General features: G+C 43.8%; 2 protein-coding genes across 2 annotated transcripts; both read left to right on the top strand.

The window, feature by feature from the left end:
* The first annotated feature begins 383 nt into the window (after window positions 1-383).
* Window positions 384-7,428, top strand: LOC116787811 (serum amyloid A protein-like). Its single transcript, XM_032689739.1, has 4 exons — window positions 384-5,769; window positions 6,073-6,205; window positions 6,518-6,656; window positions 7,100-7,428. The coding sequence occupies exons 1-4, from the start codon at window positions 5,605-5,607 to the stop codon at window positions 7,239-7,241; spliced, it is 579 nt and encodes a 192-aa protein (XP_032545630.1). The 5' UTR covers window positions 384-5,604; the 3' UTR covers window positions 7,242-7,428.
* Window positions 7,429-7,656: 228 nt separating this feature from the next.
* SAAL1 (serum amyloid A like 1) lies at window positions 7,657-17,146 on the top strand. The gene is made up of 12 exons (XM_032691820.1): window positions 7,657-7,837; window positions 8,059-8,172; window positions 8,951-9,034; window positions 10,501-10,580; window positions 10,972-11,031; window positions 11,282-11,397; window positions 12,506-12,689; window positions 12,957-13,039; window positions 13,184-13,372; window positions 14,160-14,356; window positions 14,850-14,942; window positions 15,510-17,146. Exons 1-12 carry the CDS (start codon window positions 7,721-7,723, stop codon window positions 15,600-15,602), a joined length of 1,410 nt encoding a protein of 469 aa, XP_032547711.1. The 5' UTR covers window positions 7,657-7,720; the 3' UTR covers window positions 15,603-17,146.
* The last annotated feature ends 1,610 nt before the right edge of the window (window positions 17,147-18,756 follow it).

Raw genomic sequence — 18,756 nt, 5'->3', positions numbered from 1 at the left:
CATCTACACAACCTTTAAATGCCTCCACAGGGATGGTGATTCAACCTGGCAGTCTGTTCCAGTACCTGACAGCCCTTTTGGTGAAGAAATGTTTCCTAATATCCAAACAAAATGTCTTCTGGTGCAATTTGAGGCCATTTCCTCTTCTCCTATCACTTTTTACTAGGGAAAAAGGAACTTACCCCCACCTGGCTACAGCCTCATTTCAGGTAGTCAGAGAAAGTGATGAAGTCTTCTCTGAGCCTCCTTTTCTCCAGGCTGAACAACTCCACCTCCCTCAGCTACTCCTTATAGGACATGTGCTTCAAATCTTTCATCAGCTCTGTTGCCCTTCTCTGGCCTTGCTCCAGCACCTCAGTGGTTTTTTCTGTAGTGAGGGGCCCAGAACTGGACACAGCGCTCGAGGTGTGGCCTCACCAGGGCCGAGTACAGGGGCACAATCAGTGCCCTAGTCCTGCTGGCCACACTATTCCTGATACGATCCAGGATGCTGATGCCTTAAATGGCTGGAAAGAACCCTCTGCCACTCCTTTTTGAGTATTAGAAAGCCAGTCTTTATTTACAGCGTCGTGGGTGTGTAGGAATCATTTCCACAGTACACACACCGAGTTAGAGAGGTGCTATAATTTTATACTATTATATCTAACATTACAACATCTGTTACTCCCACTTCCCAAAACTGTCCATCCCATCAGATCTTCCTCGTCCCACCTCAGACACCATTCCTGATGATGACCCTTTATCTTCATCTTGTCTTTCTCTTCCTCATCTTGTTCCTTGGTCTTTGGCACAGTAGCATGCCATCTGGAATAGTTTCAAGGTTTCTGAACAGCTTTGACTCATTTATATCAAGCAATGTGCCTGTTACGTCTGTTTTCTGAGTACATTTTCTACAGATAAAATGTTCTTTCCCTTGCTACAATCTTTGTCCATTGGAATTCTTGGCAAGAAATATTAAACAGCATTTTTAGAAGTCTTGTACAAAGGCACTAGCAAACCATACCAAAAGTGCTAAAAAGCTATACTAAAATACATATACTATGCATTTTAAGGCATCGATGCCACTGGCCTTTTTAGCCACCTGGGCACACTGCTGGCTCATGTTCAGCTGGGTGTCAACTGGCATCCCCAGGTCTGATGCTGTCAGGCAGCTTTCTGGCTGCTCTGTACACAGCCTGTAGTGCCATGTGGGGTTGCTGTGACCCAAGGGCAGGACCCAGCACTTGGCCTTGTTGAACCTCATCCAGTTGGCCTCAACCCATTGATCCAGCCTGTCCAGATCCCTCTGCAGAGCCTTCCTGCCCTCCAGCTGATCAACACTCCCACCCAACTTGTTGTCATCTGCAAACTGACTGAGGGTACCCTTGATCCCCTTGTCCAGGTCATTGATAAAGACATTAAATAGGACTGACTCCAGTACTGAGCCCTGGGGAACACCACTTGGGACTGGCCACTCTCTGGGCCCAACCATCCAGCCATTTTTTGTGTCCAGTGAACAGTGCACCTGTCTAAACCACGAGCAGCCAATTTTTCCAGGAGAACGCTGTGAGAAACTGTCAAAAGGTTTTACTGAAGTCCAGGTCAACTTTGGTAATTCAACAATTAATTCTGACATTTTGGAAAGTGAGAGGACCGCGTGTCTTCTTTTAATGATTTTAAAAGCTGAAGGTTTAGATGAGTATTTTTAGATGGATGCTGTCAAGAAAGAAGTCTTTTTACATACCTGGTAGAATATGAAGATTAATAAAATTACTTGGATTTTATATCTCATTTACAGAACTATGCCTTGTACCAGCACTCTGCATTTAATGCTCCTTTGAATAAGTTTCTTTTTAGGCTTCTAGTTTTGACTCTCATCACTGCCAGACTCACATTTTTAGCAGAGGGCAAACAGCATCTGGTCAGTATTTGATTTTCACAAATGTCATTTAAGGAAAAAGTTAATGCATTCATTGGAACTAAATTTTATTAGAATTGATAATATTGTTATGAAAGTATTTCTTTATAAAGCATCTTTATAATGCTTTTCATCAAAATAGGAGTTAGTAATACAGCTTTCAGCTTTTCGAGAGATGCAGTCTGATTATTTCATCTTGATGTCAATAAAGACTTCAGTGTAGAGGGTAGGTTACTTCACTAGACAAAGTTACAGAGAGCCAATTAGTGTCAGGTTTTCATCCATTAATAGTGTTGCTTGTGGAAAAGCCAATTCAGAACTGTTTCTCAGAAAGAAACCTTTAAATCTTTTGGAGTTTAGACTGACACTGGAAATAGAAGGATCTGTGCCATCAGAAACACCCCATGCTCTTACAGTAAGACTTGGAATGGAAACCAGGCACCTGCCAGATGCTGTTGGTGACTGTTCTCTTCCCTGTCAGGTGAGGTGCTGCTGTCTCAGTGCCTGTCCTGTTTACTTAACACAGTTCATACAGCAGTAGCTGAGTGTTACTGTTGCCTTCCTTGGAGGAATTTCTGGCTTTCTGAGAATGTACCTGGTTTATCTCCATACGCAATGGTTCCATTTGCTCCTTGTATTTTGTGTACACATCAGTCTCTTGCTTACTTCTGTGGAGGTTTTATACACTTGGTTAACTTTGAGTACGGGTTGGGCTTTTCTGGTTTTTTTACAATAAATCAATACTTTCTGGTCAGAGTCTTTTTTTGTGTCAGAGTGGTCATATAGGTAACATAATGGGAAGTGTTTGTTCAAATGTCATGTGTAAAGTGAGCTTGTGTTGATGATTTCAACTAACTCGGCTGTCAATAAAGAATAAGAGTTTACTCTCCGAAGAAGAGTTGGAAAATCACTGTTTCCTATTCTGGATGAGTTTGTTTTCATCTCAGGGGTAAGGTGAAGGGACTGTGAAATAAAATGGTCTGTTCAGAAGTTGCAGCTGCACAGAGCAAGGCCCTCATGCTAAAGCTGTGGCCCCTAAACCAGCTCCTGTCAGACAGCTGAGCACACACCACTGATGGCTTGAGCCAGCCTGCACTGGGGCAGATGAGCTGCAGCTCATCCTTGGCTTTTGTGGGTCACTGATAGTGGAAGAAGGCCTTAAAAAGCAGAGATGAGTAAAGGGGCTTTGCCTGGAGCAGCTTTAAATAGAAACTGTGGTGGTGGTATTTGTTTTCTTTTTTTGAAAGAAAAAAGCATCATACCCTTCTCAAACATTATTTCACTATTAGAATCATCATCAAAACCTCTGGGGAAATAAATTTTATTTCAGATAAATATCTGCATTTTCAATCTGTTTCTCGAAAGGAGCCAAGTTTGCAGTTGTTCTACACGTCTATAAACCTGAGGTCAATGCTAGTAAATATTCTATACAGCATGGCAAAACTCCTGAGGTGCATCATTGCACATGTAAACTAAAATAATGTACTGTTCCTTCCCAAAATAACTGCATCTATGATTGTGCCTGACCTGAGAATTCCCCTTATCTGATTTCTCAATCTGACTTTCTCAGATTGCAAAATTGTGGAATGTTTGTGGAATGTAGCTTGCATTTATAGATATTTAGAATTGAAGGGCAACCAGTATGGGGTTGCTTTTTATCTTAATTACATCAGAATGTACAAACTCAGGAAACAGTCTCCGGGCACCCTTCAGTATGTTGTTTCCCCAGTGTGCACACGCAGCCAGAGTTTTCTTGCTGAGCCAGAAAGAAATACTTCGTTCAGCCCCTTCTCCATGCTCAGAGGCAGCTTTGTCTGTTTCTGTTGCGCAAGCAGCAGTTTTGGCTGCAGCTTGTTTCTGTGAGCTCGGGGTTGTGACCTGGAGTGCAGGCCAAGAGGATACGGGAAAGCAGAGCTCAGGCTATTCCCTGCTGGAGCGCAAAGCTGGAGCTTTATCTTGGTTACTATAGGGAGCTCCCACATTGTTGTCACTGCTGCTGTCCTTGTTGGAGAGGAGTCCAGGGGATACACTGCCAGATCTTCTAAAGATCCCCTCCAGCACCTACCATCTGGGAATTATTCTTATGTTTTGCTCTTTGCAGAAAATGTTTGTTTGGAGAGAATGTGAAGCATGGCATAAGATTCAGAAATGCCCTCTATAGTCCAAAACGCCTGAGCTCTTGTAGGAAAAAATACCGTAAGTCAGTTTTGAAGGCAATGCTCTGTTCTAGGTCCCAGAGCAAAATGGCACATGCCTGCACCCCAGTTTACAGGAGTAATTTTCCAGGGTTTTTTGTTGGTTTGGTTTTGTTTTTTTTTTTAATTGAAAAGGTGACAGGGCCACTTACAGCCAGTAGAGAAGAAATTTGAGCAACTCTGTACTGTAAGAACACAGGTTGCAACATAAGTTGAGATAAGGATGTGAACAGAGTTGCAGCAAAACATAGTTCCTGCAGTAACTGAGCTGTTGTTACAGAGGGAAGCACTGGGCTCATGGATGGCAGGGGACAAAATTATGTGTCTGCTCCCTGCTTTTTGCAAGGTTCACTTGTCTGTTGGGTTGAACTTTAGATTCTCTTTGCCCATTGTTCCATTCAGAGATACAGAGTACTATAGAGTATCTGTTCTACCGCTCCAGGCCCGTCTGTGCAAAATGTATCCTCTTAAGCTGAAGTCCAGCAATGCCCAAGGAAAGTTGCCTGATGGTACTTTTGCACCTCTTTCACCTCATGCTTCTGCTCTGCAGCTCCAGCAGCAAATTGTTTAAAGTGACAGAGTTGTGAACGGGGCAACTACCTGTAACTCTTCTGAGGAGAAGGTAAAATGCTCTCTTAGACCTGTTAAATCATGTGTGAGACCACACAAAGGGGAGACTTTCTGCACCCTCTCTCTACAGCACAACTGCACTCAAACCTGGAGCTTTCTGCTAGTTAACCAAGGGAAGCAAGCAGGCTCCTGAGCAGGAGTGGGTACAGTGGGTACTCAAACTCTGAACCATGTCACTAGGGTATGACAGTTAATATATGAATTTTAAAATCTAGCAAAGTTGTTGCTGTATGGATCTAAACTTCCCCTTAGGTAAAATGTTTACTGCTGCATCAAAAAATCTGCTTAGTTTAAGCCCACCTTAGCCCCACCGAGCTGCCGTTGCAGCAGGATGGCTGGAAGTCCCTTGGGAAGGATCTGTGAAAGCAAACCAAGGCAGGATGAACCATTCAGAGCCTCTTTATGGTGTGTGTGTCTGTGCTATCTTAGAGCATTATCAGCAGGGACGCAGGTGTATGTGGTTTGCTTAGCAATGGAGTTAAGAGCAACACTTCTCATTTTCCATTCCATCAACTCTGGGATTCATCTGGTCATCCCAGCACGCATGAGAATTTCACTTAGCAGTTCCTGCAGCCCTTCTGGTAACGCAGCTGACTGTTGCTTGTGCACAGACACAGACCTGACCTTGTGCTTCATGCAGACAACCAGGCACCTTCCCTTCCAAGCTCTGTCCAGCACAAGGGCCAAAAAAAGTGTCACCTTTAAGTCAAGTGTAACATTTCAAGCATACAGAACACTTCAATCTTCAAGGCAGTTTCTCAGTCTGCTTGTTATGAGGAGCAAATAGTCCCATGGACAGCTGAAGAAGCACCACATACTGTCTAAAAAATTGTGTAAGAGGAGCTATGAACTTTCAGTAAGGACAAGGGCAGGTTTCCAATAATGATTCTGTGTTTAAAGTGGGGGAGTAGTGGGGAATTCCTAGCCATGGGTGTATCCTTTATAGTTTCCTCTTTTGAAGGATTTGAATTGCTTATAAATACCCTTTTTGAGTCTGAGAGCACACGAGACCATCTCCACCTCCTTTGGCTTTGCCTTTCTGCAGTGGTGAGTGACATTCTGAATTTGTGAGCTATATGCAGTGTTTGGAGCTGGTATTCGGGAACAGGACTAATGCTTTAGCATGTGGGGCTTCTCTGACAAGAGCAGCAGAGAATGCAAGTTTCTCATGTGCATCTGACTCTGTTGTGGAGTCCTTAGCTGAGCTTGTGGTCTCACAGAGAATACCACTCCTCATAGGGGTAGAAGGGGGCCCTGGGCAGCTGCCCTGGCACAGCTGTGGGTGTCGTGGATGCTATGCCAGCAGTCTCTCAAAGGTGCTCCAGAACTGTTCATCTCTCTGTCTCACAGCTCTGTCTCAGACTTGGGCAAGTAACCATGAGGCTCTGTGTCTGGCTCTTGTTGCTCTCCGTTGTTCTGTGTGTAAGTGCTGACAGATCTGGACTGCGCAGAGCTGGAAAATTTGTCTGGGATGCAGTGGGAGGTAAGCTGCTCTTACCATAGACCCTCCTCTTAGGAACCCGCTCCCCAAGGGTTACCAATGGATGCAGCCCCTGGAGCTGGGAGATCCACAGCTGTTTTTGCTGCTGGCAGAGGGCCTTGATCAGCCCCCACAGGTGCTTTCTGTGGGCAAAGCCCTGTGCAAAGACTGATGTGGAGATGTGCCTCTCTGTGTTACTGCTCCTTTGGCCTTTCAGCTCCTTGGGCCTTTCAGCTCCTGGCTGAAATGGTACTGAACTATTTATGGTGTGACTTTTTCAAGTCAACATCATTTCTTTTTCTTCATTTTCTTCAGGAACAAGGGATATGTACAGAGCGTACCGGGACATGCGTGAGGCAAATTATAAAGGTGCTGACAAATACTTCCATGCTCGTGGGAATTACGATGCTGCCCGGAGAGGACCTGGTGGTGCCTGGGCAGCAAGAGTGATCAGGTAAGAGAGGGTGCTTGGCTTGTTAACAGCGAGTTACTAGGGATCCAGGCATTCCAGTTGATGTCCTTTTTGACTTGTACTCAGCTTTTCATCTAGAAGGACAGCCGAGGGGAGGGGATGCAGTTCCTGTCTGGACAGCCTGTCTCTATAGGAATGGTGGCTCTCCTCCCACATGAGTGTGAGGCCTTTCTTCTTGTACTCCCGAGAAGGCAGACTCCTTCCTCTGCATTTCTGGGCATAAAAAACTCTCTTTCCTTGCTGGTTCGTTTCCCAAAATAACGGTTATGGGTTCCATGCGGGCTCTCAGACAAGGATAAGTATGTGCTTGCATCTCACCCTTGAGAAGCGCTGAGGAAAAGTGTGCTTGCTTTATGTGAGTGAGGAGATCCACACGAGGCTGAGCTCATGCGGTCGGTTCAGGTGACTTTCCTCCTTCCCCGCAGTGACGCCCGGGAGGGATGGCAAAGCAGAGTGAGCGGCAGAGGCGCCGAGGACACCCGGGCGGACCAGGAGGCGAACAGGTGGGGGCGGCGCGGCGGGAACCCGAACCGCTACCGCCCCAAGGGGCTGCCCAGCAAGTACTAGGGCTGTCCCCCTGCTCCTCTCAAACCTCCCTTTGCCTTTGTACATCATCATCAGCAGCAGCAGGGCTAGGCTTCGCGAACGAAGATTTTGGGAAGGGCTCTACCCACATTTGCTACAAGCGCGCTGGTGACTAAAAAGTCTTTTTTAGCCTTTGTACTGCCGAATAAAGAAAGCCTTCTGAAAACTGTCCCCTCGTCTGCGAACATCCATCCTCCTGGGCCGCGGGACTGGGGGACGGCGCTGGGGCGGGGGCAGCGGGGCGGTGTCGGGGCATCACGGGGGCTGCCAAGGGGTGGGGGCCTTGAGCGGGCGGGTCCCGGAACGGTGCCGGTGCGATCCCGGCGCCTTCCCGGCACGGCCTCGACACGGCCGCTGGGGCGGCAGCGGCCGCCGGTGCCCAGGGGGCGCTGTGGGGCCGCGGGCGCCGCTCCGGCCGCGCCGCCGCCGCCTCGCCGTGCCCGCGCGGCTGTGGGGCCGCCATGGACCGCAACCCGTCACCGCCGTGCAGCGATGCGGAGGAGGAGGAGGGGGACGCGGTGGGGAACACGGTGTACAGCAAGCACTGGCTCTTCAGCGTCCTCACCCGCCTCATCGAGGTGCGGCGGCGCCGGGAGGGAGGGGGCCGGCGGGCCGGTGTCGGTCAGCGCCGGGCGGGTGCGGCGCGATCGTTCCCGGGGCCGGGGGGACACCCGGGGTCACACCCGGAGACACACCCGGGGGACAGCTGGGGACACCTGGGGACACAGCGGCTTCCGAGCGGTGCGGGGGGTTAACCCGGGTCGTGTACCCCTCACCCCCACACCCCGACGTGTCCCAGGTCATCGCCCCCGCGGAGCCGGATCCTGCCGCCAGCCCCGAGGCAGCCCGGACGGAGCTGGACGAGGAGATGGAGAATGACATCTGCAAGGTGTGGGACATGTCGATGGACGAGGTAGGAGCGATGTTCTGCCCCGCAGAATCCCCCTGGACGTGGCAGATGGCACAGAGTCATCCGGGCTCGGTCAGCTCTCGAAATAGGCTTATTTCCCTCTAGCAATTGTAGTGCGCCCTACTGGTAAAACATAGTTTTCTCTGATAGATAAACAGCCTTTCAAAGTTTGGCTACAGACTTGCAGTGGCAACGTAGCGCAGCTTTTTGGTATTTTTCTCAGCATTCTCAAATGCTGGAAGAAATTCTCAAGTTTTTATATATATATATATATATAATTATTTTATTTGCTGGCTTGTTGAGATTTTTTAAATAAACATGGAATATGTATCCTTTACTCCCAGACAGAGAACTCATCTTGTGTTTTAATGTGGTAAAATGAGAAGGAAATTTCTTTTGTATAGTCTGATCAGATGCTAATGGCAACCCTTTCACTTGTTTCTTTTTATAAGTTGGGGTGATATCTTGTCGTAAAACGTGGTGTTTACTGCATTCTTACTTAGTGTCTCTGACTTTCTGTTGGGATAAAGAACAAAAGAACCTTTCCTTGCCAATGTGACTTTTGGTCTCATTGGCATCCTGAATTACTGGAAGGGCTTGAGTTCCTGATCTTGTCTCATTGAAAAGCAAGGATTATTGGTATTCACTGTTAGCAAATAACAAAATTTTTGTAGCAAGTTTGTCATGTCTTTGATCCAGTCCTTGTGCCGTGAGAAAGGGTTTGATTTTGCTCTTGAAAATTGTAGAGGTCCATTTACTTCTCCATTCACTTTCTCCACAGGATGTTGCTTTATTTCTTCAGGAGTTCAACGCCCCCGATATATTCATGGGAGTTTTTGCCAAATCAAAATGCCCTCGCCTTACTGTAAGTATGGGCTGTCAAAAAGCTGTCGTGTTTTAATAACAATAGTAGGTAGTTCTGTACGTGCATTTACTCTTATCTTCCTTCTCCTTCCACTGCGTGTTTGAATGTATTAGGGGAAGCACGAGAAAATGCAAAATCAAATTTTAGAATGCTTTTTTGCAGTGTTTTTAATGTGGTATCAGTAATGTAATCAATAAGTATTTCAGTGATGTTGAAGCTGAAACAAGTCTGCTCACATATCCTCACCCATGTAAACTGATGAGGGACTGAGTTAATCAATCCTAGTTACAAGACCTGTTATAAAAGCCAGTAGCCTGGCCTTTTTCTCTCATTACTTGTTTTATGATTACTGAACAGAAATGGTCATGGACTTGTTTAGTCAGACCTGCAAAAGTGTGGCAGGATGGCCCTGGCTGGACATCAGGTGCCCACTAAAGCTGCTCTGTCACTCCCCTCCTTAACTGGACAGGGAAGAGAAAATATAACAAAAGGCTCATGGGTTGTGATAAGAACGGGAGAGATCACTCACCAGTTACTCTCACAGGCAAAACAGACTCAACTTGAGGAAATAATTTAATTTATTACTAATCAAATCAGAGCAGGATAAGGAGAAATAAAATCAAATTTCAAAAACACCTTTCCCCCACCCCTCCCTTCTCCCAAGGCTTGACTTCGTTCCTGATTCTCTCCCTCTTCCCCTGAGTAGCACAGGGAAATAGGGAATGGGAGTTGTGGTCAGTTCATCACACGTTGTGTCTGCTGCTCCTTCCTCTTTAGGGGGAAGACTCCTCATTTTCTTCCCCTGCTCCAGCATGGGGTCCCTCCCATAGGAGACAGTTCTCCATGAACTTCTCAAACGTCAGTCATTCCCACAGGCTACCATTCTTCCCAGAGTGCTCCAGTGTGGGTCCCCCACAGGGTCACAAGTCCTGCCAGCAAACCTGCTCCAGCATGGGCTCCTCTCTCCATGGGTCCACAGCTTCTGTCAGGATCCTGCTCCAGCATGGGCTCCTCTCTCCATGGGTCCACAGGTTCTGTCAGGATCCTGCTCCAGCACAGGCTTCCTACAGGGTCACAGCCTTCCTTCAGGCATCCACCTGCTCCAGTGTGGGGTCCTCCACAGGCTGCAGGTGGATCTCTGCATCCCCACAGACCTCCATGGGCTGCAGGGGCACAGCTGCCTCACCACGGGCTGCAGGGGAACCTCAGCTCTGGCACCTGGAGCATCTCCTTCCCCTCCTTCTGCACTGACCTTGGTGCCTGCAGGGCTGTTTCTCTCCCATATTCTCACTCCTCCTTTCAGCTGCAGCTGCTGTCATGCAGCAGCTTTTTCTCTTTCTGAAACATGTTATCCAATGGGTGCTCCCACCGTCTTTGAACCTCTCTTACTTTTGTCTTACTGCTCTGGAAGTGAAATCCTGGACTACATTGCAGTTGCCTCATTATACTGTGTTTTGACTTTTCAGGAAATCTGCGTGGGAATATTAGGAAATATGGCCTGTTTCCAGGACATATGCATGTCCATTAGTAAAGATGAGAATCTTGGGTAAGTGTATGTGTGCTTCATACATGCATGAGTACTGCTTTTCTGGACTCACAATCATGAAGTACATGTTATAAAAGGATCTAAGTTTGCCTGCCATGCCTCATCTTCATTCACACCGTTTTGGCTGACCTTTTTTGTGTGGGAAGTGCTGAGTGAAGGAAAAAAGAATACAGACCACTGTTTTATTTCTTTTTTTAATCACCAGTGAAGTTCTTGAATCTTTGATTTTTAAGTTTGGCAATCTCGAAACACTTAAAATGCATGCATAGTTAGAAAAAGCTGGTTTTAATCTCAGAACATGGCTGCAGCTATGAAATTACCTTTTTATACCTGTTTTTTTAAACAAGGATAGATTTTGTTAACTTTTTTTCCTTGCATTTTCTCCTTAAAGCCAAGTGCTATTGCAGCGTTTGTGTGATTCAGACTCCCCAACTCTTCTGGAAACAAGCAGGTAGGACATCTCAGAAATTACAGGTTCTGCTGTGTTCTGAGACCTGGAAAGAAAACTGGCAAATGGGCTCACTGTTTTATTATCCTCTCATCCCCTCATCTTTTATTGTTTCTGCACTGTCCTGGAATCAGTTCCTGTGAGGTAGATTCCTGTTTCTATCACATCATTCTCATTATTTTGGATTTACACTTGTACAGCTGAAATGAACTGAATTGGCTTCTAATTTATTAAATGGGGAATTCTTGTCTAGGCTGTTGTTAACTTGCCTGTCCCAGCCTGAGGTGGCCAATGTCTGGGTTGAGAGAATCCGAGAAAACCCTTCCGTGTATGACTGTGTTTGCTTTATCATGTCCAGCTCTACAAATGGTAAGTTGCCAAAACAAGTTGGGAATTAGAAGAAAAAATAAGAACTGAAGTTTGCAGTTTCAAAGACAAGTATTTTCAGTTGGGAGAATTTCTTGAAAATAAAGGGAACCTCATAAATTTAAAGGACACCAAAACAAACTCATCCTGCCTTTGCAGGTTTATAAATATATATAAATATAAATATAAATATATATAAAACCAATCAAAAAAGCAGGCACAGAGGAAGAAGAAAGCTCTGCGGGGAATCAAAATAAGTGTAACAGAAGAAATTGTTATTTTCCACAAGACAGGAAAGGACATGGTCTTCGTTCAGGGATATAGATGTGTAATTTTTGAACCTTAAAACAAGACCTCATTTAATTAGTTTTTTTTTCAAATCAGATATATGTATTTACTGTTTTTAAAACTGCCATACTTGTGGAATGGTGACTGGAGGAGTGATTCAGTTACTCTGAGTGCCAGCTGAATACTGCACAGGCTTTGGGTATACAGTCAGTAGTGTGCAAATCTCTCTTAGAACTAATTTATTAAAAACCACACCAAACTCCTAAAAATGCAAATACTTTGAATAGCATTTATGTTTCATATCCAACTCAATTGTAACAGCAGTTATGATTTGTCAAGGAGTCCTAATAATTTAGCTTTTTCAGTTTTTTTTATTATTATTATTATTAATGACAATGCTCCGAAATCCTGCTCATCCATTGAAATCACAGATCTACCTAAGTAAAATGCAGATTGGCAAGTGGAAGACTGGCATCAAACTGCATATCCAGGGACAAATCTTGGAAAGTTTTTCTTCAGAAGCAGAAGTTAGGACTTTTCAGGAATGTGAAGTCTCTTTGCAGAATAAAGTTCTTGCTTCACATATGGCAAGACAAGGTTGGAGACGTCAATGGGCTTTCCAACAATTCCTATTTATCAAACTCTTCACTTGGTTTGTGCCATGTAAAGGAATTAAACATAGCAACCCATAATAGGTGATGAAGAAAATTAATATATTTCAGTACTCTATTTACTCTGAATACATGTATATTAATGTTTTGTGAGCTGATTTTTGCCCTTCATTTTTAGTCTTGTTGAAATTTTTACGTTCTCTCGTGTGCAGTTGACTTGTTGGTAAAAGTGGGTGAAGTGGTGGACAAACTCTTTGATCTCGATGAAGAGCTGATGTTAAACTGGATTAAAAACGGCACTTGCCAGTCTGTGGGACCATCTGTAGATGATTCCCCTGAAGAACTTCCAGATTTTAAGATTGTGCCTTGTATACTTGAAGCAGCCAAACAAGTCCGGTATGTGAGATTTCTTTTCAGTTTCATGGCTGGGGAGGTTCATTATGACCTTGTGTCTGAACATCTTGATTTTAGTGGGAGCAGCACAGTTTGATGGATCACTAGAATACATTTTCCTGTACTTATAATTTGAAATGAGTCAACTAGTTTGTTAGCAAAGAGAATGGCAGTGACTGCTGACTGGCTTCTCTGTGTCCAAAACACACGGGATATAAAGTCAGTAATTGGCTCTTTAACATGTCTTTGTTTTTTGCTTGTTCTGTATAGATCAGATAACCCAGAAGGACTTGATGTTTATATGCATATCCTGCAGCTCCTGACTACAGTGGATGAGGGGATCCAGGCTATTGGTAAGACGCTTGAATTGCTATGTGTGATGGGACCCAGAGTGGCCAGAACTTCTGGATCATCAGATGTTTAATGGGGAGAGATGTAATTCACCTACCTAGATTAAATTTGTTGGGTTGGTCGGTTCTCTTTCATTCTTTCTCAAGTGCAGGCTCCTGATGGAGGAAAAGAGACTTGGAGTTTGCTTTATGACCTCGTTTGCCAGGAACTTTGCCAGCCAGATGATCCACCGATCATTGTGCAGGAGCAGAAGACTGTATTGGCCTCTATTTTGTCCGTGCTGTCTGCAATGTTTGCTTCACAGACAGAGCAAGAATACACCAGGATGAGGAAAAGCAAGTTGTGCTTTTTTCTGTTCTTTTTTCTTTTTTCCTTCATTTAAAAGTTATGTTCACAATTGACTTTATGTGGGGTGAAAGGTGGTTCAGTTCATTGACATACTTGAATACAGTTAGACTCTTTACTGGTGACTCAAAATTACACCTAGCCCAAAGTTCAGTTACTGGATGTCTCTGAAGAGTTACAGTGCCAGAATCTACAAATTCTGCTCAGTCTTCTCTGTTTGGTAACTTAATGAAAATTACAGAATTCATCTTTGCTAAAATATGAGGACTTAATAGTAATTTTTGTTTGTTTGGTTGGTTTTTGGTTTTAGTAGGGGGACATTCTGCACTTACTTAAATCCATCTATCCCTTGTTACTTTTCAATTAATGGATAAGTCTTTAGAATTAAAAGCCTGTCTTGAGAATGTGAGTCAGGGTCATTTGCAGCAGAAAGACGTGTGTTTGGCTTGTCAGATAGGATGATCTGGATGTAAATTGAACATACTACCCTCACTGGGTTACTACTAAAGACCTTTTCCTTCTTGTACTCCTTGCCACTGGCATATAGTTTCTATAGATACAGATCAGCTTACAGGAAAAATGGTTGGGGTTTTCTACTGCATTTCCCCTTGCTTCTTTAGAATGATCTTTGAGTAACAAAACACAGCACTGTCAGAATATACATTCCTATAGCTTTTGTGTAAAATCCGGTGGTGTGTTTGAAAATTCTAATGCCTTGAAAGGATGGGGAAGAATTTTTGGTGTTAAAGTTCAATTTTCTTGTTAATTTATATTAAGATATGCCTCTGATTGGGAGCTTGATTCGTATCTTACAATACATGGAGGGCTGTGGGAAGAGAGCTGTTGATAACTCCGAGGAGTCCAAGCAAGAAGAGACTGGAAGGACTGAAATAAATGAGGAGGATTTCCATTTAAAAATTTTGAAGGATATTTGCTGTGAATTACTTTCCAATATGCTTCAAGAACTAACCAAGGTAAGAATAAACAAAATTCTCAGAGGGATTTCTGCAGGTTAGGTAAGAAAAAAGATGTTAATGTGGGCATTTTTCTGTGCAAGTGCAGTTGCATACTGGGAATTTCTTAGAGAATTAGTCAGAAGGTAAGTAGCAACAAGTGTGTGAGATGGCAGGGACACAGGTTTTCAGGGCCAGGATTCTGTATGATAAATTTTCTAGGTGTATGTTGCCATTTGTTTTGAATGAAAGTTTATTTATTTTAAGAGAAGGAAATACTATCAAACTCTCCTTCTGAGCTGGACACTTTTTATTATGGAAGCATTCAGGTTAAGAGACTTGTGATGTGTGAGCTTTCACACCTTTTTGTGTCAGCTATGTCTGGCTTTCTCTGAGAGCTGTAAGTTCTGGTTGTTTTACCCATTTTTAAGAATGAAGCATGTACTGTGCACAGTTTTGAGTTTGTTCTTCCGACAACTGCTGATGACATGCTTGTTCTCACTTTATTTTGCAGGAAAATACATTAGAAGGACTGCACCAGGGACATTTGAATGAACAGACTTGTTCCTGTGCATTTCAGAACCTCTTACCTCTGTATTTTGCATCGGTGAGTATATGACAAGGTCTGTGGCAGAGCTGAAAAAATACTGCTTGGGTGGCAAGACCTTTCCAAATCCCATGTACAAGCAGGGCAGAATTGCTCAGGCACAGGTGCCACACCATTCCAATTCCAGACAGTCCTGCCCCTCTGTCTCTTCTGCCTTACTTTGGCCAAAGCTTTGCCAAGACCATCAACTGATGCAAGGGTCAAAATGTGCTGACATGAACGGATGTCTGAAAATTTGTGCTAGCTGAAAATTTGTCCTGTACGTTTTTGTAGAAGAATTATTCCAAATATTTTTCATAGGTAGCTTTTCTTTGTGTACTTTTAAACAAGAAAGCAAGAGCTTGAGGAGGGTGGTAATGTTTCAAGATTTAGACTGACTGAAAATGTGTGGTGTAGGAGGAAGGTAGCTACTGTGGAGCATTTTCCATTATTCATTGCAGTGGCTGCTGCTGGCTGCTCTCTTGCTGGGAAGGTACAGAAATGGAAAGACCTGCTGTACCAATGTAAGAATTCTGTGTTCCATGCAAATTGGGGTTTTTTCTTTCTGTGTGTGTTTTTTATTTCCAGGTGGAGAGTTTCCTTGAAGTCCTGCGTGAGGCTGACCAGGCACTTGCTGACAATCTAGAAAAACGTTTCCCAAGCCTGAAGGTTCACACCTAAGAATGTACATGGAATATTTTCCTTCTTTGGATTGAAGATTTTTGACTGTTTCATTACAGCGTTTCATAAATCAAGTTTTCAGTAAATGCAGGAGAATGAGGCAACCTCTTTATCAGCAAGTGGCTTTTAAGAAATGTTGCAGGTAGCTCTGATCAACCTAGGATTAATCTGGCCTGCATGGGGAAGGAAATTGGTGTAAATGCAGTCCTGCATCTTCCATCCTGTTTGCTCTGGTAATGAGAGACTGTTGATTTCTAATTGCTCTCCTGCAGAGTAGTTTTCTTTGAGTAACTCTCGATTCTGTGCTTTTCAACTTTTAAGTTGAAACAGCAAAATGAATGAAATGCACCTAATTGTTTTTTACCATGGTCCTAGTTTCTTTCAAGTTGCTGTTGGCAAAAGGAGGGTTGTTCAGTAGAAAATCTCCTTCGAGCACCTGATAAAAACAGAGTTAAGTTATACAGAGTTTTTTGGGGTTTTTTTTTAGATCATATCAGTACCTTGAGCAGGTATTGTAACAGAAGTGTTTCATCCTGCTCCTTTAAAATCTTCACACTGCTTCCACGGAAGCCTCTTCTACACTGCAGCTCTGAGCTGTGGTGTCTCAGTCCTGTGCAGCTCAAAGGATTTGAGAATATTGTTACCAATGGTCTGTGCTGCAGCTTCCAGCCATTGCAGTCAGTTAAGATTTAAGAGTTTTAGGGCAGTTTTGGATTTAATCCCTGACATACTTGCAGACGTTCTGCTTTTTTACTGCAGTGTGTGCTTCAGTTTAGGAATGTAACATATATTGGTTCTTTCCTCATTCATTTATTGTATAAATTATCTCTGAATGACACAAGAAATGCCGTGTTTTTCAGGGGAGCTTAAGGTGTTAGGTCAGTTGCAGGAAATTCAGTCTACAATCTTCTAGAAATCCCACTTTTAATTACATGATGTTTTAACTGCATTGCATTTTTAGAGCCTGTGCCTGCCTCCAGTGCAGCTAAAATGTTTTGAGTCTGAAAACACAGTACAGCAGCACATCAGCTTCAGTGTTTCTGTAAATGAGAGTGGAAAATAATTGGTCTTTATTAGGTTTGAGATGTTAAAGAAAATGGGAACCAGAGCACAGAGAATAACTTAATGCCATATACACACATTCCCTGTCTCTCCAGGTTTTTACAGACTTTGGGTATTGTGCTGGGCCATATTTTGTTTGCCCTGAGTTACCTGGACACATGGTACAATACAGTATGTGTATATGTATATAACCTGTTCATCCCAACTTCCAGTTTTCAAAACCAGTGCAGTTTAATCATTCCCCTGGTCTGCCAGCAACATCTCAGCTGTCAGCAGAGGTTTTGAAATTACAAATATCTGACTTGTGTCACCAAAAAGAATTGCCATGGTTTCTATCAGTTTTTGTATGCTGTGTTTGTTGGAGCAAACTGGTGGCTGTGAAACGGATGACAGCATTTTTCATACTACTTTGACAGTTTTTGGATATTTTCTTAAACCTACAGATTTGTAATAAAGTTTCTTTTTTTAAAACCTCCCCTGTATGCTTTCCTTCATTCTAGTGTCAATTATATTTGTTTTCTGAGCCACTGGAAATGTCTATTACTCTCAAGTGTGTCAATTGTAAGGGGAAAATTGAACCTCTTCATAATGTCCGTGTTGGCCTTCACTGGATATTTATTTTAATTCTCTGTTGCTTTCTTTGCATAGTCACTTTTATATCTGGAGGTTAATATGCGTCTCATCCAGTGGTTAACATTTTTTTGAGCTTAGTTTATCCCCAGGCGTATCATAAGTGTCTTTATGATGGTCCAGCATAGTGAAGAATTATTTCTGGTTTCCATCTTGTGAAATTCATTGCCGTTGAAATTTTGCAGCAGCTGTGTAAATGTAGTATACAAAAAAGCTGAGACAAGATCTGTTGTTTTATTTTGTTCCTTTTCAATACACTAAGATCCAGGGTTTACTGATGAGTTCTTAAATGTGGTATCACTAATTTCTGCAATATAATTATTGATATCTGATGCCCCTTGAGCAGTAGAAAAAATGGCCAATATGTGGGAAACCAGGTGGGTCCCATCCTCCTGCTCATCTGCATTAGAAGAAGCTGTAGGAATGGTCAGCCTTACTCCAGCAGAACAATAATTCAAGCATGCTGGGAATTTTTATCCTTGATAAACATGGTGACACGGAGACTGGATTCCCCCTCTGCCCCACCAAGCAGCAGCACTTGTGCGGTGGGTGCTGCATGGGTGGGGCAGCACTGCCCTTGGGAGCAAAAGGCTAGTGCCAAGGTGAATGCAAGGTAACTGTGGCAAGTTTTGGGGTTCAGATGGAGAAGGAACTATTTCTGGGAGCAGGTGGATGACGTGTTTGGAAATGGTGCATGTGCATTTCATCATCCTGCCAGCAGGGACCTCCCTTGGCCTGTGCTTCCTGACCATTTGTGCATCTGCATTTTTGGTGGGGTTGGGGTTTTTTTGGGGGTTCAGGGAGGGTTGGGGAGGTGTTTGGGTTTTGGGTTTGTTCTTCTTTTGATTCCCTCTCCTAGCTGTGCTTTGACACCGACTGGCAAGCCAGACCTTTCTGGGCCAGTTGATTCAGAGCAGATGGATATTTATCTACAACCAGGTGAGCAGCTTCCTTTCAGATCAAAGATCTGGTTAACTCTGTAACATCTTCCTTTGGGGAAAAAGGAGAAGTGCTTGTCAATGCTTTGTGCAGAACTCTGAACTAAAGTGGGTATCTGAAGCATTGAATTAAAGTAGCAGGAACTCAGTCCTCTTGGCAGAGCTGGATGTGGCCTGTGGCATAAGAACACCTGGAAGATTGAGGCAGAAAGCAGACTGGAAGGCCTTATTTAAATTAGTTTTAATAGACCTATATAATATTTTCATTCAAAGGATTCTTTTGACTCATCTTTTATGTACATTTGGCATCTTTATCCCTCATAGTAACTTTTTCCTGGTGGGACAAAGCACCATAAAACCAAATAAATTTGGAATGCATGGAAAAAAGCAATGATGTTAGAATGCTTCATCTGCTCCCTTGGCAGTGCAAGGATATGGTTGCTGCTGTTGATACTCATATTGCAAAGCTGTCCTTTCTGGCAGACTAAACCATGAAACCTGAGATGCTGGAAAGTTCTTTTCTA

Source organism: Chiroxiphia lanceolata, chromosome 6, assembly GCF_009829145.1.
Source record: "Chiroxiphia lanceolata isolate bChiLan1 chromosome 6, bChiLan1.pri, whole genome shotgun sequence".
NCBI classification, from domain to species: Eukaryota; Metazoa; Chordata; class Aves; order Passeriformes; family Pipridae; genus Chiroxiphia; species Chiroxiphia lanceolata.
The sequence above is the reverse complement of the archived record's forward strand: the minus strand, read 5'-3'. Positions and strand labels throughout refer to the sequence as shown.